Genomic DNA, 26,300 nt, shown 5'->3' with positions numbered 1-26,300 from the left:
GCCAAGGCTGGGACTGTGGGATCCTCAAATTCACGTGACACGAGGGAAAAGAGGACTCCAGCACCAAGGCCGCTTACTGGGACCGGCAGGAGCTCCCAGCAGTACTTACTGGCAGCACCCACCGCCTGTCCTTAGGATGGAGAGGTCTCACCCCAGTTTCCAGGAGATGGAGCGCGGCACGAGCGGAGCGCAGCCGCTTTCCCCGGCTGCGCCGCTCGGGCTGCTGGCGGTGCCGGCGGCGATCGGCAGGAGGCGCTGCCACCTCCCGTTGCGGAGGCAGCGCCGTGGGCCAGCGCGGGCCGGCAGCGGGCGGCAGCGCCGCCTCCCCCCGCAGCCCGGGCTGTACAGCGACAGGCGGCTGCAGCCCCCGCAGGGGACGCAAGGTGCTCGCGGGGCGCCCTCCCAGCACCCCTGCTGGCAAGAACCGCTTGCTGGCAATTCAGGTGGTTTTAGCCCAGAGGCCCCGCTCACCAGCGCCGCGAGGGCATCGCTGCGCTGTGAGAAGGGCAGGGTCCCACTCGCGAATGGCGACCCCCCCCCCCCCCCCCCCCCCCCCGCCACCGCCGTTCGCGAATCAGCCACGGCACGCACCAGAGTTCCATACATTCGTATGTTTATTATTTCAAAGTACAATATATACAGAAGGTATAGGGGTATCTTCAAAAACTTTATACAGAAACAGGTATCTACAAAATTAGATCCACGGACATTCTGTGTATATTCGGACAACGCACGTACATGTATTGGAAGATTCAACGTAGTTCCAAGTCAGAACAAAGACATGGGAAGGAAAACCCCCTCCACCTTGGGAAAGCTCCAAATAGCACCCAGCTCCCTCTGCAGCGCAGCCGCCGCCCTCTGACAGCTCCGGGTGCCTGCGGAGAGGCGGTAAATCTGATTTCCAGTGCCACCTACTGCCGGCGCTCACCAGCGGGAAGGGCGAAGGCCCTGTTTGCTGAATCCCTTCCTAGTTTTGGGTCTCTGCAGCATGCGGGCACCCAGCTTTACACTCCATTCAGCGCAAGCCAGAGATCTGATTTCTTTTTATTTTTTTCAGTTATGAACAAAAACATTGTAATGGAAAAATATTTCAAGAGAGTAACTTCAGTTTCATTACCTGGAGACACTGCAGGTGTTGCCAGCAACAAGTGAAGATGACAAGAACCTATCTGAGGAACAAACGGACCTCCACTGTTTCTGGAGACTAAAATTAAAAGTATCACACAAGCCTATGTAGCAGAAATCCCGTGATTTCTATAGCATAAAAGGATATTCTTCAGTTCAGAGGGTCTCGCTTCAGACAATGACAGTGCTGGATTTTACAGAGGGTGGAAAAGCATAGGCAGCTTTCCTGTAGGGCCTCTAACAACGTCTGGATGTGCGATGTTTGAATTAAAAGAGCACCCTGAGTATTTAAGAAACAGATGTTTAAGCCTGTAGGACAAAACTAGCTACAAGCTTGGAGTTTTCAAAAGCAGCCTGTGGCAATTACATGTCTAACGGACACTGAATTTCAGTGACAGCTACGTAGCAAACTGCTCCAGGCTGCTTCAAAATTAGTGCATCAGTTTATCTCTAAAATTCAGTTCATCTGAGGACAGTTTTCAGTCTCAGGTTCATAACATGAAGCTTCCAAAACAAAGGTAAGTGAAACGCGATCGCTACGCGAGCTCTGCACCAGCTGGTGCTCACCCGTGCGAGCCACCCACAGAAACCCACCCTCTCCCAGGAAGCGCTCTCGGTACGGGCACCAGCAAGGTGACACTCCTGACAGCCTGCCCCGCGGACACAACCGGCAGGCGGCTTGCCAGCAACATTTTTATGGCTAACACAGCACCGCCTCTCAGAAATGCACAACACTGTCATGTATTCATCGCATTTTGGGCTTACTGGATAGAGGGTCATCTGCCACCGTGTGAGCGAGAATGAAACTTCCATCTCTTCTAGGTATGTTTAAAATAACAGCTGTGGAAGATGACTCTGGCCCATGAAAATACCATGCACAATGAATGATGGGATATTTTGGCTGCTCTGTGTGTCTCCATAATCAAGAAAAAAAAGTCTGAGAAGTTGCTAGTGCTACAGAGAGGAAGCAGCATTTCCAGCAGGGCAGGAGGACTGCTAACTACGTTTCTCAAATAACTTAAAAGGAGAAACAACCATGCCAAAAAGAAATAAGAATTTCCACAATGTCATTGCACTTATTCCATCTGCACCACACCTCTCCTTCATTCACACTGTACACCTGGAAAACATACGTTAAATGATTACAATATTAACATGGCATCTAGAACACTGGAGTCATTCAGCTGAATGCCTTAAAATATCCAGAGATCTGGTACATTAAAGCATGAAAACACAAACATACAAGAGCTAAGCTATGTTTCGACATGCAAATTGTTCTAAAGGCTGTCTTTCAGCAGAAGGTCTAGCTCACTCGTGAACAACTGCCTGCTCACTTCCTGGAAGCTGCTGACAAATCTGCCCCAGTAGAGCCAGCCGTCTTCCTCTTCACATCACTTAAACGGCAGTAAAGCAGAGGTAGTCCCATGACTGGACTGGTCCAAACTCCCTAACACTTCAGATAACCATTGCTCTCAGGAATTAGAAAAATAGATGTATAAAACCCCACCCAGATTAAAGGCTCACAGTTTCGACAATGCTCAGTCAGGCTTTAAATAGTATTTCCACCCTCCCTTTCCAAAGAAATACTTAATCCTTTGACACTGAAGGGACCTGCCATCCAAGACTCAAAGTTCCCTGGATCACAAACCAGGTCTTGATCCTGCAAGGACTTTCAGAGATGCCTGTCTTCAAAGTAAAAAGGAAGTCTCACTGTCTTGAATCAAACTACCTAAACCAAATCAGGCCCTTTTGCTCGACTTGGTTCATTACAAAGCTCAAGTGACTCAGGGGTACCTGAAAATGGAGTGCACACCCCTAAGTCACCTAGATGCTGTGATAAACTGCCCTCCTGTGTGCTGCTGGATCCAGCCCCCTTGGTTTGTGTACGATGCAAACGGTGCTTGTGGTAAGACAGATTCCTGACACACCACACCACACCCCCCAGTATCCTTTCTAATTAAAACAGCTAAAGCATTGCTATTATAAATGTACACTGAATCTTTTTTCATGATAATAAGAAGTTCAAGTATTTAATAAAACCCCAAAGTACATATTTACAGTGTGATCTGGTCAATTAATTTTGGTCAAAAGGCAATAAATACAGAAATCTACGCATTTACTGCTGGAATAGATGTATTTCAGATCCTGTAAATTACTTATCCTGGAATTAAAATGTGAACATGATGTTGCGACTAACCAGAATCTTGTCACCTTGATACTCTTCCTCCATCACCCTCCCAGCCATCGAAGGACTAAGTAACAGTTCTCAGTTTGTGCCAACTAATTCTTCACAACAGTAAAATTAGGGAGTCACACAGATTTCTGTGCCATTTTCACAGCCCAACCAATAGATTAAAATCCATTTAGATGTATTTCCCATTTCTTATCATTACTTTCACCGGCTGGTCTAGCCACAGTTAACAAGAAAATTTAGTTATCTTCCATTTGTCTTTGAAAACAGACGCAATCACAATGTCTACCTGTACAGACCTAACAATGGGCTGTCAGAATTCCTACTTTTTAAATGCTGTTAGTTATGCAGAAGGCCAGAGAACTTTATTAACCAATTATCTGGTATCAGCCTTCTGTAGATCCAGACGTCTAAAGATCAAGCGATTACAGGATTTGTTGAATTGATATTTGTTTCAATTACATACACTCAACAACTGAGTCAGAAAGCTCCTTAATCCCTTAGTTTTACTGTTGTTTCACTTCTTTCGAATAAAGAAACTAATCAGTTGAATGTTAAACTAAATCAGAAAATATGCAGTATCATGGCCACCACTTTAAAAATCAAATTTCTGTGACAAAGCATTTTTCCATGCATATGTCAAAAATGCTTCATCAATTTAAATATCAGAAATCATATGTAAGAAAGGAAACGATGTCTGAAAGCCCTTAAAGCTCAGTAACACTGGATATGTTCAACAGCAACTAAGACATAACTGGTTTTAGTTTTTCAAGCTCCATCATTAAGAGACTGATTAGTTACACAGTGCAGAAATTATAATCTCACTGCAACTCACTCAAAACACAGTACGCACTGCAAAGCAGATCTCTATGTCATTTCAAATAAATGTTTCAGATAAGTGTAGTGTGTAGTAAAATTCAGCAAGACCTCAGACCGGCATCGAGTAGACAGAACCACATTGATGCCAAACCCCGTAGATCTCACACGAGTAAGAGCCTGCATGGTTAAAGGCTGTATATGCAAAACACTGGATGCTTGTGCTGGCAGGCAATCAAATTTCAGGAAAAATGTAAAAAACTGTGGTCTGTAGCACCTGCCTCTTCTGCATCTTCATGTTGGTTATTCCATAGAAGTTTTAGTTATGTTTGCTTTATTCTCTGTTCCAGTTCATGCTTGTGTTTAATAAGCCGTTCTATTTCTGTTCCTAGAGTTTGAAGGTTTTCCTTTGGGGGGGAAAAAAAAAAAAAAGGACAGTGGAAGTTATACAGGGAAAATGAGTCAATCAGCACAAAATGCAACAACAAGTTAAAATAACCGTTTATGTCAGCAGGTCGATACTTTCGAGCATCCAGGACAAGTGCAAATGATTATAGACACAGTTGGAGAAAACCAAGCTAATTTCAATAAAGGATGCAAAGCTCTCAGCAAATCTTTTTTTTTTGCAGTCACCAATATTCTACAGGCTGTCTAAGAAGTATAGTGTTCAAGGGGAATGATAACTATGGGAAGAGATCTCCAACTTCTTCAGAGCACTGCAGTCCAGCTGACAGCCTGCACAACGCTCTCCAGCCTGCCACCCTTCCCCAGCAGCAGCCACGCGGCCCCCACAGCTCAACAGGGTACCCAGCGTCGGGCAGAGGGCCAGGCACGCGGAGCCTCCGGCTCCACGTGATGGGAGAGAGCATGGAGAGGCCCCTCCTCGCTGAATGCACAGGCAGCCCAGAATTTATTTCAAGCAGCAGCCCATTAGGGCAGCGTACCACGAGGGTCCCAAAAGGCAAAGTCAGCACGGATCATGATACAGAACTCTGATTAACCCCGTGCTACCAGCAGCACCAATTCACAGGGAGCTGACTTCTGAACAACTGCCTCCCTTTAACAGCACGGGTCTCTCTGAAGGCACTATCTCAGAACCACAAGAACACGTGGAAGAACAGGCACAGCTACTCACTTTCAACGTAATATTTTTCAGTAACGTATCTTCTAGCACAGCCTGCAGCTTCCTGTTTATCTCTAAGGAGAGTTCCAACGTGAGACCGCTGTCTGCAGGATGAGATGTATACAGAGATGCCATAATCCCGCCCCGTCTACTCAAGTGTACTTTGTTGAAGTCAGAGGCCTCTGATGATAGCGTTCCAGCTTCTTCCCGCAAAATGTAACTCTGAATAATTCTGGGAGGGAAAAAAAATTAAAAATCAAGCATTACAAGGCAGAGAAAAACCAGATATTGAAGTAACTTCTGATTACTGATGTAAGAGTGATTTTATTTTCAAGTAGTACTGTATTACTGAAAAGGCAGTTAAAAAAAAATCAACTCCTGCAATTCCTAGGTCAGAGGAAATCTTGGGATACCAAAAGTGCTATAGGAGATGCTGGTAAACTGAGCAACTGAGTCACAGTGCGCAAGACTTACGTGTTTGGAAGTACTGTGAGAAGGTAACATTGCTACTGCAGCAAACAAAGGTACTTAAAAAATGCCTCTACTTTTCTTTGCTGAAAGACTCCAGACAGGGAACCTTAAGCTTTCTACAGATGAGGCAAAAATTACAAGTCTCTGCTCAAGAGTCTCCACAAGCCGTGATCACGTTTTATGAAATGGTACCAGAGGGGCCTAAAGGTCCAGGCTCACGCAGCCAGGGCTGCACTTCACAGACGACAGTACTTTCCAGAGGAAGGTATATGCCACAATTTCTTCCCCTCCTCACTGAGGTTCCAGACATCGTCCTGTAAGACGAGATTTCCATGTAGTGGAATCTTGTCTTGCACGTTCAATACCGACCACCTTTGGCTCAGAAACGCTGTTTGTTTGGTATGCATGCCAGACTGCCATCTGGAGCTATACAGATTCTCCTTCCAAAACACTCACACACACACACACAAAATCAGCACCCTTTTAAGCACACGAAGAGGATGGACTCTTCCGTTAGCCAGTGGCACTACTTCATGGCAAATCAGCCACCTGGTGACAATTTTGCTACCAAAAAAACCTACTTGCACCAGTGTATTCCTCTGAAAAATTCTAGTAATAAGCAACTCGGCAGTTACTGTAATTGCTTGGGGAAGCTAAGTAATTTTTATTGTTTTAAATATTTTCACTTAGACAATTCCTTGTCTTACATGAAATCCAGAACACTTGTGTAGCGCAGCAGCTCAACACCACAAAACCAGTATGAACAGAACTCAGAACATACTTTGTTTTTTTCCTGATTTCCTCCACCAGTTGTTTAATGTGATCCTCCATAAACTCCATCTTTTCATTTTTTCGAGCATGTGCCTTCTGGAGCCTTAGGATTCTTTCCACCAAGACGGACTTGTCCACCTCTGGGAAGCTATCCACAGCTACCGAAGATCCAGTATTCTCAGGCGACCGATCCTCATTGCTGCTCCGCGCATTAAGGGACCCTGCCAAGACATCCATGAAAAAGCTCTTTTTGCTTTTGTACCAGGTAAAATGTCTCCACTAGTGCAGTGCATGCATACATTACATTTCAGTACCTTAGGGTATTTTCTTCAGAATGTCTGTTTCCCTTATATGTTAGTGAGCTTTTCTTTAAATGATATAAGGACTGTTTATATAATACATACTGAGACAGCAGTGTAGCCCCCTAGCACGCCCCCAGTTCCTTTAGAATGTGTGCTTGCTTCAGTAATGCTTATTCCTGCATAAGTACCTTCATATTCGTTAATATTACTTTGTACAAGACTGAGCTGACTTTAGACATATCTGTTTTGGAGTTAGCTAAAATTACACCACTATGAAAACTGTACAGACTGACAAAAGCCCTCTGTATAAACATTCTGCAGTGCTGATCACTTAAAGCCTGAAGATTTTCTTTTCTTTCTCGTCTCTCTAAGTATTTCTCTCCCTCATACAGTGACATTACAGGACACTGACAGACTGAACCCAAAGATATTTAGGAAGAAAACAGATGTTGTTTTCAGGGCTAAAGATAACCACTTCTAACTGGATAGAAAGCAATGAATTTTACACAAATACACTGTCACCTCTAAACGTGCTAATTGATTTATCATTTACACGGTCGCAACTGTCAATACCACAATTAAACAATACTGGAAGCCACTGCTCAGTTTGTTTTGCCTCTGGCAGCATTTAAAAGGGTCCTGTATAAACTGGAGTCCTCTGAGCTTCCACCGCACATAAAAGCAACAAAATAAAAAAGGTAGGCATTTCAAAAGAGCCAAAATGCCTAAACATTATAAACATCAGAATTTAATCTCATAATAAGAATAAGCACCTACAACTGCATTCAGCCAAGTGCATTTTGGTGCTTAAAGGCTATTTTGTCAGCTTTAATGGGAGGCTGCCCACACACCGCACACGCACAAACCACGGAAAGAGCAAGGCTCACAGCAGCACACCATGGCAACCTTATTAAGATCGAAGGATCGTTTTGGCAGCCCTGCTACGTGCTGCATTACCTGATGAACTGGAACGGCTCCCCATGCTGCTGACTTCTTTGTCATAATTACCATTTTCCATCTGATCCAATTTCCTCCGTGCTGAAAGTGTAACAAAATGATGGTTACCAACAGCAGATTAAAACCTAAAAATCATAGTGTTACACAACATATACTCTTCTATGCCTAAGCCCATTTCAAAAGCCGTATTTGAGACTGAAAATCGACACTAAGGCCTGTTTCCTGTAACTGCAGCTTCCACAAGATCTAACTTTTTCACTGGCTCTCATACTCTTTAGGGACAGGGAGAGCTTGAAGAGCTACACTCAAAAAAACCTCTCATCCTCTCTGATCTGCATTAATTTAACATGGCTTGATAACTGAAAGATTATGGTAGCAACTAAAAAAAACCAACCCAAACCAAACAGCCCCCCTCCTCTCCCTGCCCCTGACCATGAAGTACCTGGATGCAACATCCACCACAACCCCTACCACCCTACAGCAGTTGCCAGTTGAAGGCGGTAATATCATACATAGGATTAACTGCAAACAAGACTGCTTAAATTTGATTTTACTTTTGATTAGTACTGCCATGTAAATAACTACTGAATGACAGGATGGCAACTCTGTTGTGCAGTCTCCTAACTGTATCGCTACTGGGAGCTGAGTGTAGTACTGGTGCCAGAAGCAACACTCATTCAGTAGGGATCAGAGGGAAAGCGGACAGCTGTTCACACAGGTACAAAAAAAGGCAGAACTTGTCTTGCACAATGCCGACAGGTTCTCTTCTTTCAAACACGTTTCAAACAGATCTAATTATATTCAAATCTATTTGCATCCAGAGCATATGCATTATTGGGTATTTAATGATTTCTATTTGTTGACAAAATTAGTCATCAGTCTCTACATATCCACCTTTAAAAACTGATGCGCTCTGTTTAACACACTAAAAAGTCACTGTCAACAGCGATTCCTGATACAGTCAGCAACTAGGATACTTCTAGCAACTTTTGAATATACTCCTACACAGACCAGAATCCATATATATCCACAGTGACATTTCAGCAGTCACATCCCTGATAACTAAGACCACGCTCTTTTGAAATGGGCTTAGACATAAAAGGAAAGATTTATTTCAAAAGTTATCTTTAAGACTGAAAACTGACACTAAGGCCTGTCTCCTATAACTGCTGTTTCCACAAGATCTAATTTGTTCACTCACTCTCCTTCTCTTTAGGCACAGGGAGAGCTTGGAGGGCTACGCTCAAACAGCATGCACATGCAGACAGGACCCTAGTCTCTACCAGACACTGTGAAGGGGCTTACAGATGGGGCTGACTTGTAATATCTGAAAGTAATTTCAACCTAGCTGAAGTTGCTTTGTGAGATCTTTCAGGTTCGCTGCATGCTTGCGCTTCTGGGTAGCCAGTTCATCTTTCAGTTCATCTACGTGGGTCTTCAGCGCTGTCAGTTCTTTCTGCTCTGAAGCTAGCTGAGCCTGTAGCGTCTCAACCTCTAGCTTTCGCTGGTCCTCCTCCTTCTGTAACTTGGCAGCCTGAAATCATAGTTTCATTTTCAGTCATACACAAAACTCCAGCCTAATCATACTGTATGCTCAAGAGCCCTAACTGCACTTTTCACCTGCAAATCATTCACATTTTACATTTATTACTTCAGCTAAACACTACTACCGCAAATGGATATGCAGCACAATGCAACACTGCAGGAAGACTCCTGAATTACCTCCAAAACACCTACATGATACAGTACGGAGCCAGGCAGAGCTGTACCATGCAGTCACATTACCTTCCATGACAGAGTAAGTTCATTAAAAATTACATTTATCTTCTAGTATAAATAGTATAAAACCTAAGAAACAATTTACAGTAATTGAATTTCACAAATTACAACCTTTTGATTGTTTCAACGACAGCTGCACAGAGAACGACTCTGTACTCCCAGAGAGAGCAACACAGTAACACCCTCTCCTTCCAGGCAGTGTGCCTCAGGATTTCTTTCCCCTTAGAAACAGGAGGTGTTTATATCCCACTGCTGTCATTCTATCAAATTGGCAAACTCAACAAGAAATTGCTGTCAGGTAAGTAAAGACACAAGGTGGAATCCATGTGCCACATCTTTATTAATATCGGACATCTTACTAGTGCAAAAACCAAGCGTCACACCGTACTCACCAGATCATCTTTAGTCTGTTGAACACATTCCAGCTGATTCTGCAGCTCTCTTTCGCTGTAAGAAAGCTTATCCAACTGGCTCTGTAAGGAATTGTTTTCAGACTGAAGCTGTGCATTCTTACTGGTTAATTTTTCAGTGAATATCAATAGCTCAGATTCTCTTTTCCGACTACCTTCAATGTCCTTCTGGAGATCAGCAATCAGAGAATTGAAACCATCTACTTCTTCCTTTAAAGCACTGATTTCTTGTTCATCTCTGTCAAAACAATGGTATCTTATTAAGGATAACTTAAGCTTAAAGATATGAAACCTTATGGAAATAAAAGCATTCAGGTCAAGACCAAATAAGGCAGAGGAACAATTAACGACCTCTGGGGCATCTGTTAGTCACTGGATTGTTTTAAATGCCAAGGGAGTTTGCAGATTCTATTCCACGACATGCTGCAGCCCTGGAGTGACAGATATCTGTATCCCACAGAAGGACATGCAGTCATTGGCTTCCTCAAGGAAAACCATCTCTCTGTATTCAACTCCATGAGCTTCAGTATAAACAAAACCCTCAAAACCAGATCCTGCAGATAAGAGGAAGGTCTGCAAACCCAACAAAGGTGGTAATTCTGTAAGAGGACTTGTCTTTAAGAAATGGGGAAACACTCCAGGACAGCAGTACGATGACTTCTGAAACATCCTTATCCAAGCAGTGCAGCTCCAATTCAAAGGACCTGTCTTACACCACTATCCCTCCCCTCAACTCTCTACAAAACAAATTCTTGTTTCTACTGAAGCATTCCCATTAGCAGACTTTTGACCTATCACTTGAAATCCATTTGAGTGAGAAAGGCAGGATCTTCAGCTATGATCAACATTTTAGAGAAAGTGACTGAAATTAATTCAAAAATTAAACAGCTGTTAAAAGTTACAGACTTAAAATGTCCTCTCATTTGCTCTTGCAATATTATTTCATTAGCTCTTCAATCACAGGATTTTCTACACCTTTCTAAAACCTTACCTTCCAACAACAGCAGAGAAACCCTCACCTCTCTTTCTCACAGGGAGTGTGTATATTCAAATTTAAAAATAAAAATTAAAAGTTATACAAAGCAAGGGCACACATCTCATTTAATTCCGTCAGACAGTGTAATTACCAGGAGGCTCAATTCACTTTAAATCAACAACCCCCATCAACGTGTTTCTTCAAGTAGAGGTGAGGCTCAGGCAACCTGTATCATTAATAATTCTGACAATTAACTATGATTTTGCAATACGAGGTAACTGAATTCTACTAGAAATCCATTACTACAAATCATATGCTTCCAAAATGAGGAGTTCCTCTGGTTAACGACAACAGAAGTCAGCTAGCATTGCGCTACCAAACTATAACACCAAATGTATTGCACCTGCCTTTACAGTCTTTAGGCTAATTCCACCTTTCAGAAGACTTTAAGACTGCACAACTATGGCATTGGGCTTTTTTCAGCCATTTATGATGCAAAATATCTCACCTACAGCTCTCATTTAAAAACCTATGCCAGAAGGCTATGCTTATATGTTACGTTTCCAAATACGTTGTTTCATTATGACAGGAGAAATCTCTAGTTAGCAGTCAGGCTTGAACTAGACAAAACTAAATGTTTAGATCATCCTAACAGAGAACTCTGGCTTGTCCTTAAAGTTCTCCAACAAAGCAGACCAGGCAACACCGGAGGTAATCGGTACCCATCTCAGCCATGAAGTTCTTCCCAGCATTCAACCTAAAATCATCCTTCCTGCAAAACTCTTTATCCTCCCTCCAGTGAACAAGGATAGCTGAACATTCCCTTTATTCTCTTCCCTAGGCTAAGGAAACCTTCCTCCTCTACTCTTCTCATCAAGAAGACAGGTAAGATTTTGCGTGAATTAAAATGAAATTGCTTCCATTTGCTTCCAAGAAAATGAAGGGCATAAGTTTACTTATTCTACACAACAATAAGAAAAACAGAGGTCAAGATTCCAGGATTTCTCATTCATACATGATAATGGGAATTTACTGGTACAAGTTTTAAATCTCTGGTTGAGATTCCACAACGTCATCAAACATTCTAAGGAGTACTGGAAATGTGTTAAAGTCATTCTGAAAGAGAAATAAAAGACAGTATGAAACTTGATGTAGGGATAGTAAGTGTTGTGGGAAGGATACTTTTAAAAAGATTATCCAAATTGAATAGGAATGAGAGAAGATATTTAAGCATGTCTCAACTACTGAGAGGAAAAGGTAACTGGAAAAAACACATTTATAGTTTCACACTGTCATTTAAATTCATTTGGCAAGATCTCAAATGAAAAATAACTGCTATCAATCAAAGTGTAAGCTTCAGTTGTCTCTGACATACTGCAGTTTCCTTAGAAAGGCTGATGACACAGTGCCAATACAGCTGACCAACACACAGCACAGGGAAAATGCTTCATTCTCTGAACCCTGAGGAAGCCATGTAATCACTGAAATATTTTTCAATGATAAATAAGAACTGTTCAAAAGCACAGGAGGGACACATGGGTGGTTCTGCTTCTCTGACAATTGTCTATCTACATTTATGCAATGCTGTTAGAATCAGTGAAGTGGACAGCATTTTTATATTCTAGTCCATGTGTACCATATCGAAACATAACTGCACTGAAGACACCCCTGAAGTGTCCACAAACCCAACTCTTCTGAGATTATTTCCCTCACATTCTTAAATGAGCAAAACTTTGACACAGCAGAATGAATTCCAGGCCATTAGAAATACAATGCCCCCTATTATCTGAATACAGCATCTACCAAATACACAAAATTCTTTTTGTGAAATACTTTCATTCGCCCATCACAATTTTTGAAACAATCTATCTTTAAAGTTTACTCGCTTTTCCCTAATCTTTCAATAAAATGAGCACTGGGCTGACACCTGAAAGACCTCACTCTATAGACTACACTGGAAAGCAAATACCACTTACTTTAATAATCAAAGACACTGAATTAGATTTATCAGTCTCAATCCCCTCGTCTTGTAAGAGGCCACCAAGGTTATCTCCAGTACTGGCAATATTGATTTAGATTAGAAAATCACTTAAATTAGAACAGAGGTTTTTCAAATTACAAATACATCTTAAAGCATCAATAATTTCAATAACGAAAAACTTTCCACATCTCAGATGATCTTTTAAATCATCCCTCAAAGCGCAAAGCTGTACCTCTGATGTTGATCCTGCAGATGATCTACGGTTTTGACTCTGTCCAGCAAATTCTGAATTTCAGTTTTCTGTCTATTAATGATTTCCTTATACTTGGATAACTCATCTTCTGTTCTTAAACGCTCATCCTCTAGGCACTTTACCTAAATAGAAAGAAAAAATAAAAATAATCACAACCTATTTATGGTCCCAAACTTCAAAGCTGAATTATTCTGATCAAAAGTCTAGATTGCTGTACAAAGCTCCTGTGTTATTTTTTGGCGGCTCCAAGTAGCTCAGAACAATATCCCAAGTATTTCAGATCAAATACAGTCAGAAAAATTAACTGACAAAAAAAATGCAAAAAAAATTTCCAATTAAACAAGTGTGATTAACAATAGTTTTGTCCAAAGTCTTAAACTTACCAGTCTAATGGACCAGGATCCACAGACATCATCTTTCCCCAGTTACCAAGCCAACCCCTTATTATGTCTTCCTCTGTTTTTTCTAAGGTCCTATTGAGCTAAACCCCTGCTCTGGACGTGGGGACTGGCACGCTGATCTATAGACTGTTCAGAAGTTATGGACAGCATATGCTCCTTACCAGATGTCACATGTACAAACTCTACAAAACTAGCTTCACAGGTAGGAAAAGTTTACAAGTATTTTTCATTTTCTGAAGTTATTAAATTTACAAGATGTTTACTAAAATGTTTCTCACAACTTTTCAGTCAAATGAGGCGCATACTACGAAACAAAACACTGTTGTACTATGGATCAACCGATACTCCCCAAGAAAGGCCACCCAGAATCAACAGCTACGTATCCCTTCTAGTCTCATGACAGCCAGTCTCTAATCACATTGCTTATTCCGGAAAGTAAAAACACAATTCATAGGTTGAATATAGTCTTGTTCCAAAACCCAACAACACTATGCCTTAGCCCCACTGCAATCCAATACAGCCCACGTTACCTTTGTTCTCAGTGTTCGAAGCTCATCCATGCCTTCTTTAAATGTTCTCTTCAAGTCTTCCAGCTCTTTTATTTTCGCATGATGCACCTTTTTAAAGAGTGAAAAGCTCCGTGAGAAATGTAAATTGACAGTGGCATCTCTCGGGATGTCAAAAAAAATCTAGGCCAACGCAGGCCACCACAACAGCCGAGAGGGCTTGAGGCAGAACAGGTACCCTAAAGGTTTGTTTTGCTTATTTCAAAAACCAAAGCCAGGCCTAAAAGTTTCTTCATTCACAGAAGACCTGAGAGCAAAAGTGACATTACACTCCCTGCTTTTAGGTGTACAAACCTATGCCTCAACAGCCCCTGGGGAGAGTTCTAGGCAAACTGACGCTTGGTTAACTCTGAAGATGGCATTTGAGCCATAGATGATGCACATATGAGCTGTGAGCAGGTACTAAATCATCAGAATTTAGCTTTTGGGCTAGCAAATCTCTACACAGAACAGAGGCTGCTCCCTGTCTCTCTTTGCCATATAGCTTGGCAAAATACTAGTCAGAGAAAGGCCTGCCCACCATCGGAATTTGTGCTCTAAGCTACAGCAACATTCATGTTTATAAATGAAAGAGTAGTTATTTCATCCTCATTATATCATACTTTTCCCATCACTTTCTTTTTAAAAAGTGAATCAAAGGTAATAGTTAAAAACATCCTCCAAAAAGCAAGGCTGGAGGCAGACACCTGGGATGTAGTACTAGGCCAAAAAGAAAAATGTTTGGCAAAAATTGTAAGCAGCTTAAAATAGGATTCTCAAAATTAAAAACTCACAGCATTCTTAGCTACTAAGTTGCCAACTGTGTTGTCTCCACACATCACATATTTACCTCCAGGTGATCAGACTTCTCCTGAATTTGTTTCTCTAGCTCTCCTTTAGTTACTCGGAGTTTCGCATCCAACTCATTTGATTTAATTTCTTCCGACTCCTAAAAGAATTGAAGAAATGTAAGCTGAGTTTCAGAGTTTTACATTCCCCTTTCTAGTTTTCTGAGCATACAGACAGCTTTTCACATCACTGAGTCTTTTCTGTAGGTATGTATCTAATAATAATAATCTAATTTTCCTTTAACAACTTTCCAAGTAAAGAAACCAGTGACTAGTCATCTCAGCTTTGTAGCTTGCACAGGGTTAATTCCTCTCTGCTACAGCTCAACATAGAAAGCACAGAAAAAGACGACTCAGATGCTAAACACCAATTTCACCTCCAGAGAAAATGTGCCTACTTGATAGGTTTTTATCATTTCTTGGCAGTTCTTCCTTATCTGGTCTGCTTCTTCTTTTGCTTCAGTTAATTTTGCTGTTGCATCTTTGAGGCGTTCTTTGGTTTCCTACAGAAATAGTAATAAATAATGGGTTAAACCTATTAATCTAACTTAATCTGGGAAAAGCATTTCTCATAAAAAAAGTTTCCTACTTCAGCCTGGAAAGAATTATCAAAAAAAAAAATTAAAATACGTCCAGCATTATTTTTCCTCTGGCTTCCATTCAACTATTACTTTATGCAATTTTGTTTGTTCCAACACTGAAAGCACAACAAAATGATCTCTCGGTTATGTGCCGTGCACATTTTCAGATGATGGATTTAACTCTATCATATCAAAACTAAATTAAGATGACCATTAGTTCATTAAAAAACAACCCAAATTAAAAGTTAATCACCAGATTAAACAGAATCCCTCCATACATCCTCCCCTCAACATTTCCTTTTCAGTATCAGTATCTTTAAAAGCACTATTCTGACTTTTGCTGCAGGTATTCAAATTAAACAAAAACCACTTTAGAAACAGACTCTAATACTATATGAAAAGTGAACAGTATAGCAACTACATTCCTCTGACTGTATTTTCATGTCATGGTATCAGCACCGCTCCACTAACCTTGTGTGAATCCATTTCTGTTTTCAATTTGTTCTGAGCCCATTTTACTTTGATAACATGAGAATTGATTTCTTCTTTCAATTTTTCTATTTCTCTGTTGAGTCGAGTGGCTTCACCATCCTGAGAATATTTCACAGATTTTATTTTATGGATTTAAATCATCCAGTGCTTCTACAACAACAAGATTCCTGCTCAAGTGTCAAATGCAGGGTTTTGGTTTTTTTAACCTTAACATCTGGATTTTGCAAAAGTATGCACACACTTGACAGTGTTCGATAATGCTTTAGTCCACAACCCAGTGAAAAAACACATCAGTGTTCTGGTCTGAAGGGCAAGGTAAGGCTGCGTTACTGTTAGTATACACGAATGGTACATATCTGCTAAAAGGCAAAGCACAGCCTAGAGTTCTCATCTAAAATTAGTATCTGCTGGGTAAGCCGCGCAGTCCTACTTTTGGTCTTTTTTTGGCAAAAGGATGAGGAAAAACAGATTCAAAGTGGTAAGGTCATAGATTACAAAAGACTACAGACAAAAATCGTGACACCAATGGAATGGTATTACCAACTATACAGGTGCAGACCAGTGTGAGCACTGACAGCAAAATGTAAGCGAGTCAAATCGCTAACCTGTGCCAAGAAAGGATGTTAACAGCAGCACATGCTGGCGTAACCTTCTATACCACTATCCAAAACCCACCGCATTAAGCCACATTTCCAAACTGTGTTGCTGAAGTAATAGGCTTATCTTACCAAAAAAGTTTAAAGCAGCACCATTTGAGGGCAGTACAATTCCTGCAAGGCTCTAGAGTAATCCTTAGGAGTTGTGAAGACAGACAGTATGTGAAGTTTTGTTTAGGAAACCTAAAGTCATGCTCCCGCTTCCTGTTCACGTGAGAGAGGACACCCAGGTGATTTTTTGTTTCAGAAGTGTAATTTTTAGGACTTTTAGCAAGATGCATGTACTGTGCATAGTACAATTGCTCAGAGGAGGTCCAGATCAAAGATTGAACCCTACCAATTTATCATTTTTTGGATCTCTCACATGAAATAGAATTGTGAAGCACAATACAAAAAGACCTGGATAATTTAAGAGGCTGGTGGGAATCTCTTACTGGCTTCTAAAAAAGAATGGCAAATTTTTTGAATCGAGCCTGAAAAATCCTATTGCTTTATTACCAATTTTTAGTAATACAAAAGAGTGAAAACACAGGAAAATAGCAAAAAACCCTGTAATAATCTAATGCCATTACAGCCTTTAGAAAAAAAAAACAAAATAAGCTAGGAATTCCCTCAAAATCCAGGCATGTGCAACAAGCAGGCTTTTCAATTTTGTCACAAAACCCCTTAACATTTCACAAACTAATGTTCAGGGAAATATTAAAAGGAAGTTGATAAAGACAACGAGAATTCAGTAACAACTTCCCTTTCCCCTGAAGGAAAGGGGTTTTCACAGCTATACAGGAAAATCAAATGAAAACAGGTTTCTTTCTTTTCTTACCAAGTACAATAGCAAACAAGTGGTAAGGTTGTTCCAACACTGCTTTTAATCATTCACTCAAGTCATACAGCAATTTTTAGAGTACCTTAGTTTCATAGAGCTGGTGCAATCTTCCTTTTTCCTGAGAAAGTTGTTTGATTTTATTAGTATGCTTTTCGATTTCTTTGTTTGCATCTCTCACTCTTCTCTCAAGTATCTCCTTTTCCTTTCGGAGGTCAAGTGACTCCTTCTCCCCTCGGACGTATTTCATCACCATTGTTTCCTTTTCATGGCGTGCTTCTTCACATTTCTTGTTTGCCTTGAAAAATATTAAAATAGAATGAACCAATCTTGTGTTTCACAATTAGCTTTTATAAGACACTACTGCATGTTTTCAGGATTGCAGTACAGTAGTGCAATAAAGTAGGACTCAAAAGCTCAGTTTTGCAAAGACCAACATCAGATCCCACTTAAGTACTGGAATTGCTCATGCTTCCAACAGTAAATATATATCTAAGCAGCTGCAGCTTCACAGCTAAACATCTTAAATGAGTTATCAATACATTAGTAATTCAGAATATAATTGTTCTTTAAAAAGGAAAGAAGGGTAGCTGGTAAGGTTTAGTAACAAAATAATTTTGCAAATACCCAGTACCAGTCCTGTGTCTTCCCTCATCTACATGCCAACTGCACAATCATTATCCAGTGGCTTATTTTTCAGATGGCTTATTTTCAGTGGCTTATTTTTACAGGTTTCCCCCCCACGCCAGCACTAACAAATTCTGCTACAAATAAAAAAACCAGACACAGATTTAGAATTCATACAACAGAGAAAATACTCGGCACAATGTGATATGAAGAAGGAAAAAAAAAAAATCATCTCAGTTCACAGTAATACAGGACACAAAACAAGAGCTTTGTGCTCAGGTTGAGAAAAATATTAATGTTGTGATAGTCTGTCTGAAAAAAGCCACTGCCAGCTTTTACCCCCTTTTGAATCAAGATCAGCTCACGTGCAAGGAAAATGGGATTTCCTTTGGGGCTGAATTCTACACATATAAACATACACATTAGAAAGAGTTATCAGGCACTCTAGAATGTTAACAGCTATTTAGAAATTCAGTGATGCCAGTTATCAAAAATGCATATATAGCTGCATGCTAGTAGTTCCAATTTTGGAAAGTCTGCCTTACCTAGTGATATAACAACTGAGGCTACAGGTTTCCTACAAGAACCAAGTTTGTTCATAAGATGTTCAGTAACCAAAGGTTTTCCGTATTACCTGTTCCATCCGAAAGGCCATCTCTTTATGCAACTGCTGAACAGCATTTTTGGCTGCTGCTTCTTGAGCTAAAAGTTTGTCTTTACTAGCTTTCACTTCTTTATTAAGCTCTTCCATTCTTGCTTCCAGCTAAAAGACATTATGATATAGTTACAGGGAAAATAAGACTTTGATCATGTTTCGTACAGGCATGAACATTTTACACAAAATTAGATGCCTCAACAGATATTTACCTGTATTTTACCCTAGTCAAGATGCAACTATCCCTATCAACATCTAGCTTTGCATTGCAATACAAGCACAAGAAGATGTCAATTCTCATCTTCAGTGAGACTGAAGATGCATCAAATCAAGTAAAACACAAGCACAGTAATTTGCTACCAAATAAATAAATAAATAAATAAATAGATTGACAGCAAAATGCTGAGATGCCAGAGCAGAGCTGGCTGCCATCTGCAGTTGCGTCACCTTCCACCCTTTTGTTGCTATCCCTGTACCATATCCTCCACCGTGCCAGCAAAGCAGTCATGCATCCACACTGAACTGGACTGGGAATTAATTCATCGAAAAATAACTCTGCAAATAAAGAGGCGCTTAGTCAGTGTGCTGGCACTTTGTTCAGCCGCCCAGTGAACCAAGGCAGAGACTTGATCCAGCTGAAGAAAAATTACCACTGTTCAACTGGAACACTTCCCAGAGCACGTTCACTGCACAGCCACGCAAGTCCGGCACAAGAAGCAGGAGCACCAGTGCAAGAGCAAGTGGTGGCTGCATAAGCTGTAACACCTCCCAAAGGCTGTTAAGTTGTGCCTTAAAGACTATCCTCTTGTTACAGAGGAAAGCCGATTGACCAAGGTTAATTTTTTTTTTTTTTTGGTTGGTTTTGGGGGGTGGGTGGGGTGCAAAAAAAGTACAAGATCTCAGGGTCAGTATCTTACATTTTTGTGTTAATTCCAAACTGCTACTTAAAGGCATGAACAACCTAAACCTCTTCTGTTACCAAACAACAAATTGACCACAGCCTGTTCAGTTTTGCAAATCAATCACTGTCCATAAGAAAAAGTTTCACACACACAAATGTGTGTGTACAATTTTCTTGCAGCTGTGAGCACAGCCAAGCTTTCTTTAATTTGAAAGCTACCAGAAAAGACTAATTCAGAAATTGTAACAATAAATCACAAATGAAAATACTCAAAAGTGTTTCACTGCGATGTATCTTACAACGCCAGGTGGTATTGAGCTACAATATAAAAGTATTACACTCCAAACTAGTATTTTCTGAAATCACTTGCATGTAAGATCCTACTTATCTGACCAGAAAGCAAAACAAACTTTCTCACAAATGCTTTTTTTCAGAATGCGATAAAGCAATTGCTGCATGATACAGCTTCATGAAATCATACAGTGCTATCATGGAAACACAGACGAGAGAGGACGAGTAAGCTGCTCATACCTATTTATTCAGGCATACGCAATTCCAATTTGTAGCTTAAAAATAATACTTTTCAATTCCATTTTCAATAACATCACAGATTTTCAGAGTCTTTGAAATTAACGAAAGACAGACTAAGCTTCTACGTGCATTAAATACATCCCTCTGGAACACCACAAACCCAACACACTGCTTTGAGAACAGATTTCTGTGCGATGCAGACATTAACAGAGAAACCTGACAAGGTAGGTAGTATCCCCAGTACTTTGACAAATAAAAATTACTGTTTTTAAATGGTATCTCTTGCCAGATTTCCAAGCTGTGATCAGTCGATAAAGCTGGCCAACCAACGGTAGGAACATAGCAGATGACTAACAGACAAGCAGGGATACCTTTTGTTGCCACACTAGAACCAGCCTACACCAGTGCACACTCTATGTTCCTCTTTGGCCTGTCACGGTTCTAACAATGCACTGGGGAAATGCCTGTATACAGTAACTGCTGAGACCAAAATACTGTGCAAGACCAGAGTTAATATGCTCTACTCTTTACACGTATTGTTAACGTTTAACAGCTGTAACTACACCCCCATCCACTTTTATTAGCAGATGCAGCAGTTAACAGAATATAAAGATGACAAATTAAGGTCTCCTTTATGTCTACGTACAAGAAATAAATCATCCTATCAGGGTAAAAGACCTTTTGTAAAAAGGTCTAACAGGCCTTCAACATACCCAGTCTCCAGCAGGAAGCCAAGGGACACAAACACCACCTATCAGGGCAACCCATGAAATGGGAACTCTCTTAAGGTGGAGAGAGACTTCCAGATGCAGAATACTGAAGTGATGTGAATCTAGAAAGTCAGTTTATCCAAAGACTTTAAACACTTTTAGCCAATGAGTATTTCTTGGAATGGAAGAGCCGATTTATCCTCTTAAAAAGCTTAGGCTAATAAGCACAGGCTATCTCCTCTACGTTACCAAGGATGCCTTGTTGAACAGTGGCCATAGTGACACTGTAGACAGGCAATATACTATCCAGCACTTCTGTTTTGCTATCTGTACCTGTTTAATGATGTTGAGGTGCTGCTTTTCTGTTTCTGTTCGTTTCTTCAATTCATCTTTTAAGTTGTCCTTTTCTGAGCAAATGTCCAAAATCAGTTCCTGATGTTTTTTATTTTCTTTAATCAATCTGTTAAGAAAAAAAAAATAATTTAAAACCAAGGCACATCAGTATTGGGGCTTTTTTTGTTCGTTTTTAATTTTGAGATACGGTTTTTGCTCTTTGATCTGCAAATTTTATTGCAGGTTACAGTCAGAAACACTAATGAAAGCCACAAAAGCCTTACAAAATCAAAACAGAATCATGTTGTGCACGTGAAACTTAACTCCAAACCAGCAAGCAGCATCTTCCTTGTGAGTAATTTGCTTGTTTGCAATTTGGGGTTGTTATGGTCCACGATAACATGAGGCATTTGGTACCTCTATGCAATTACAGAACTGTAAATGTTAATAATTGTCAGTACCTCTATGACTTCTGACAGTCAGAGAGTGCCATCAGTCAAATGTCTGAAAATACAGATCCCGTATTCATTTCATGGATTGCTCAGAGCAGCCCTTGAAGTTCACAGCCTGGTAAGAAGTGGAACCCTGATTTTTTAAGTCTTAAGTAGGTATGTAACTACGATTGTGTTCATGCTTATATTCCTTATAAAGTTCAATTTTTTAAAGGAACTGGCTATTGCTAAAACTCAGCTGTTTGAAGCTGACATGTATTTAGTTTGACCTTCCAGCACTGCAGTAGAAGACAGTTACACATAAAACTCAGAAGTTACACTGTCAGAATTGCTGAATAAACAGAATCTCAAATGTATTTAAACACTTGAAGATACAGTTAGATGGCGGATATTTTAGGCCACTAATTGCATGAATTTTTGGGAGGTATGTATTTACCTGAACAAGGTATTTAAATACCCCTTTACACATATACGTTCATCTTTACCTCCTCTCCTTTGGAAAAAAAAAATCTCTCTAAAACTAGTCTCCTAAATCACAAGGAATTCAAAATCATCAGTGAAAGAAAGCTTAGCACTTCTGGCTTTTTAATCTATTAATGAATATTCCAGGATTACAAATTCCTAATTCACACAATTGCTGTTCACCTGTGTATCTTAGATCTGATCACAGGAGACAACTGGGCTATTTCCAGAGCAACGTTACAAGAAATTCTACTGATCACAAACTAAGGGACAAATCAGCCCAACCCAGAATGGCCTTTGGACCAAATATAAAGTGTTCCACAGCAGTTTTTCACTCTTGAGGAGAGTCCCCAAGAGTCAAAGGGGTACAGCTGGGATAGCAGCTGGCAAAAAAAAAAAATAGACCAAAGACACCTCTATAGGAAGAACTTTCTGTATGTATACATAACATACACATGTATCTATATAAACATTTGTCTCTAAGAAAGTAATTGGTTCATGGCTGAAAACACTGACCTGCCTTTGAGTTTACTGTAAACAAGGGAAACCCAAATAACTTGTTAACTTACGATGTCCTGGAATTACAACCATCTACACACTCATCACTTCAGATTCCCACTCCTCCTCCTCCTCCTCCTCCATAACTACAGAATGTCTAAGTATGCGTTCCCAAGCTCGCCTGTAACCAACGGACTTCTCTCACATTCATGATTTCTGCCAGAGGTTAACTGCTGAGGTGCAAGACAACACTGTCCCTACTGGGCATCTCTCCCTGGTTTCCCTCCCTTTGATGTCCTCCCAGACCATGGTATCGCAGTGCCTTACATAAGGAGCAGGACGCTCATCTCCTGCTCTGCAAGCAGGAATGAATTTGAAGTTAGAGGCTATCTTTTGTTAGCAAAAAATATTTCTAAAGGGGTACCAGAAAATGAAAAGCCAAGTGGGGAATCAAGAAATCACACAGTGAACTGGCTTTTGATGAACATATATATTCTTTGTGTAGTATACACTGCCTGGTAGAACTATTAAGCTTAGTTTATTATAGCAAAGTTTACAAGCCGTGCATTTCAAAAGCCCTCCTACAAAATGTGGTAAGACAATAGTTTATCTATATATGACATTTCCAACTCAAAGAATAGCTCTCAACTGATCAGCAACTTTGCTGAATTACGACAGGAGACTGAATACTACTTGAAAAAGAAACAAGCAATTTCAAACTCATAAATAAAACACACGTTGGGGGAGTTAGTAATTACAAAGATTCATTTCTCCAGAGACATACATGGACTGAATGAATCCTGGACTATTTTTATATCACTAACTTTTACAGTATTTCAGTAATTCTAGACATTGGCAGGCTATTCGACTGAACAGTTGGCTATTCAATTCCTGCCAAATTCCAGAATAATTCAGAGATCTAAGCACACACTTCTATTTACAAGTACATACCACAAGTAGAAATAATTCCTCACTTGAAGAACATAATTAAAAAAGCTCATTAACCATCCTTATAACAACTCACAAGAGACTACTTGTTTCATACCAAAATGATGTACACAGTTGCACACAACACGCAACCAAAATTGTTCAGTACATACCTCCAATTGTGATGAGCATACAGAAATACTCACTTTTTTATAGTTTGTTCTTGCTCCAGGTATTTATCTTGCACGCATTTTTCAAACACGGCCAAGGCATGTTCACCCTTCCGCACACCATTTGGGAATTTGCTTTCCTTTGAAAAATCCATAGATAAGAGTTCAGACTCTATTTCCTTTAGCAAATCCTCCTGTGAGGAAGTCTGATGTATTGTGGAAATAAGCTTCTTTGTGCAGTCTGTGTCATAAGGGCTTTCTGAATAGATTTTATCACTCGATTTTTTCACAAAGTCAGACTCCTCCCTTAGCTCCTCTAATATTTCTATTAACGACGGTTCTGTCTGATTAGTTTTTGGATGTTGCCGTTCAAATTCTTCACTAGATAAATGTTCTTTTTTCATGGAGCCTTCTGCCTTTCTTTCAGAGCAGGCACTGGCACAACAGTCTGCCCCTCCACACTGCTGCTCCTGCCTTTCTGCCAGGGCCCCACTGCTGCTTATGCCAATAGCTGTTGAATCCTGGTCCGAGGGCAACAACCTTGATTCCCCTTCCAAGACACCAGCATCATCTCCACTACAACTGATGCTTGAGCAGTCCTTCCTTCCAGATGTTTTGCCAGACTTCTCATTATCTGGGGACCTGGAAGAGGCATCGTCTGACAGATTGACTGGTTCCAGCGTGCTTTGCATTTCTGGTAAGTATTCCTCCATCATTTTCCTTTGGAAATCTAGAAGAATTCACATTACACAACATATTATATTCAAAAATCAAAAGAGATTGAGAGAGAGGAAAGAAAGGCAACTGGAAAGTAAAATTCAAAGGGCAAAAATATTTAGATGTGTGTTATGCAGAGCTGATTGACCTTCCTGCCTCACTTTTAAGTAAATGGTCCAATATGAGGTTTTCTAGAAGAAGGTGAGAAATCAAGGATAGCAAACCGGAAGTAGTGGGATAGTAAATGCAAAGATAATTATTAAAAAAAAAAAAAAGCAGAGCTTTCTACAATTAACAATTCTATCATTTAAATCCACAAAAATTCCAGGTAATCACCTCTGAAAAACACTTCAAACAACAACAAAAATACAAGAATCCAGAGCCTTACAGCTTTCATTTTTCTATATATGATTTGAAAGCAATAATATGTCTTGACTTACTCATTTTTACAACATAGGGCGACTCCCTCATCCAGCCAGAATATGCAACTTCCTTGCTGTCACGTCCTCACTCATTACCCATACAGCAAAATGTATCTGTACGCAGAAACCTAAAGGAAGGGGCTGGGGGAGGATGGGGGTTAGATTCTCTTTTCCCATCTGCTTTCAAGCAGCAAAATCCCTTGCTCGAAGAGCACAGATGGTCTGCAGCAGATTTGCACTCTCAAAAAGTAGCTTGCAGAGCAAACATTTGAGGAGTGGAAAAGCTATGTGGAAAGTGTTCTACTAGAAGGACACCGTATTGAGACCCAAAGAGCCAGAACACTTATGGAAGAGCCTGGGTATAATGCTATATCTTCTTTTTCAGGAATCCCAGATGGTCAGGTGTCTGGAAAGAGTGCTGGCATTTTTAGCAAGCACAAGAAGCCCTTATATCATTTCTATGCAACCCTATCCCCCAATACTGGATAAATCAGACTATTTAAATACAAAGGAATTTTTTTTGTTTCTAATTCAACTCTGCTGTTCCAGTAATTATCTCAAAGGAAGCAGTAACCTTGCCATCTTGCAACATCAAGCTTGTTTTCATACTTGTTTTCTCATTTGCTTAGCTTTCTCTTACACAGTCCAAGTCATTCAGCTACATGCTCCAGGCCCTGCACTTTGACTGTCTGAAAGGAAACTCTTCGTGCTGCTTGGCTCCACTCCTCCAGAGTCCTGCCTTATTAACCAACACTTAGTAATGAGGCTTACATTGTTAAAACAGAGGGATACATGAATCCCATTAGGTCTGTGACTAACTGCTACCACTACCACCTTTTACTATTACATATAAAAATCAGATAAGGTAAAAAAACAGGAGCCTCAATCCAGCTGTTTCTACCAGGAAATACCAACAAATGAAAAACCCATGACTAGTACCTGAAACCAACAGTTGGGCTACAACTACCAGTTAATCAACAACAGGAAAGCGTCAGGAAAACTGAGTATAGGGCTGAGAGTATGAAAGGGAACATGCCACAACTAGAAAACAGTCACAAATCATCAAATGACAATTATACATTTCTAAGTAACAAGCAAACCACTTTTCCTTTCTGGTTTCAAAGCAAAAACCCTCAATGCTACAGCCCCTAAACCGGTACAAATCAACAGGAACCAGAAAGCAAAGGGTAAAGAAAGCTACAAATGAGAACAGAGATGGTGAACATGTTTATACACTATGTGAAACTTCTGCAAGGAGTCCCTATTTTATAAACAGATCTTGTCTGATTATTAATAAAACCCCTGATTCCCCTTTGCTTCAAAGGATTTGTGTCTAGGTCAACACGAGAGCCAACAAATCCATCCATTTGGCTTGTGCAGCCAAAACAATTGCTCTT

General features: G+C 40.4%; 1 protein-coding gene across 1 annotated transcript; it reads right to left on the bottom strand.

The window, feature by feature from the left end:
- Positions 1 to 596: 596 nt before the first annotated feature.
- CCDC186 (coiled-coil domain containing 186) lies at positions 597 to 24,952 on the bottom strand. The gene is made up of 16 exons (XM_009959037.2): positions 24,922 to 24,952; positions 23,801 to 24,494; positions 21,256 to 21,382; positions 18,760 to 18,888; positions 17,584 to 17,796; positions 16,002 to 16,121; positions 15,348 to 15,452; positions 14,952 to 15,050; positions 14,087 to 14,173; positions 13,135 to 13,277; positions 9,928 to 10,183; positions 9,101 to 9,290; positions 7,757 to 7,837; positions 6,508 to 6,718; positions 5,268 to 5,487; positions 597 to 4,539 (listed from the first exon to the last, which is right to left on the bottom strand). The coding sequence occupies exons 1-16, from the start codon at positions 24,950 to 24,952 to the stop codon at positions 4,456 to 4,458; spliced, it is 2,790 nt and encodes a 929-aa protein (XP_009957339.2). The 3' UTR covers positions 597 to 4,455.
- Positions 24,953 to 26,300: the final 1,348 nt, after the last annotated feature.

This window comes from Leptosomus discolor, chromosome 6 (assembly GCF_034619465.1).
Source record: "Leptosomus discolor isolate bLepDis1 chromosome 6, bLepDis1.hap2, whole genome shotgun sequence".
In the NCBI taxonomy this organism is placed as follows: Eukaryota; Metazoa; Chordata; class Aves; order Leptosomiformes; family Leptosomidae; genus Leptosomus; species Leptosomus discolor.
The sequence above is the reverse complement of the archived record's forward strand: the minus strand, read 5'-3'. Positions and strand labels throughout refer to the sequence as shown.

Bases quoted from the DNA above. Each gene is read 5' to 3' on its own strand.
- CCDC186 (XM_009959037.2), bottom strand. From the start codon at position 24,952: ATGAGGGAGTCGCCCTATGTTGTAAAAATGA. The intron at 15,051-15,347 runs GTAGGCACATTT...CAATTCTTTTAG, and splicing joins AAATGATAAAAACCTATCAA to GAGTCGGAAGAAATTAAATC. The intron at 5,488-6,507 runs GTATGTTCTGAG...TTTCCCTCCCAG, and splicing joins GAAATCAGGAAAAAAACAAA to AATTATTCAGAGTTACATTT.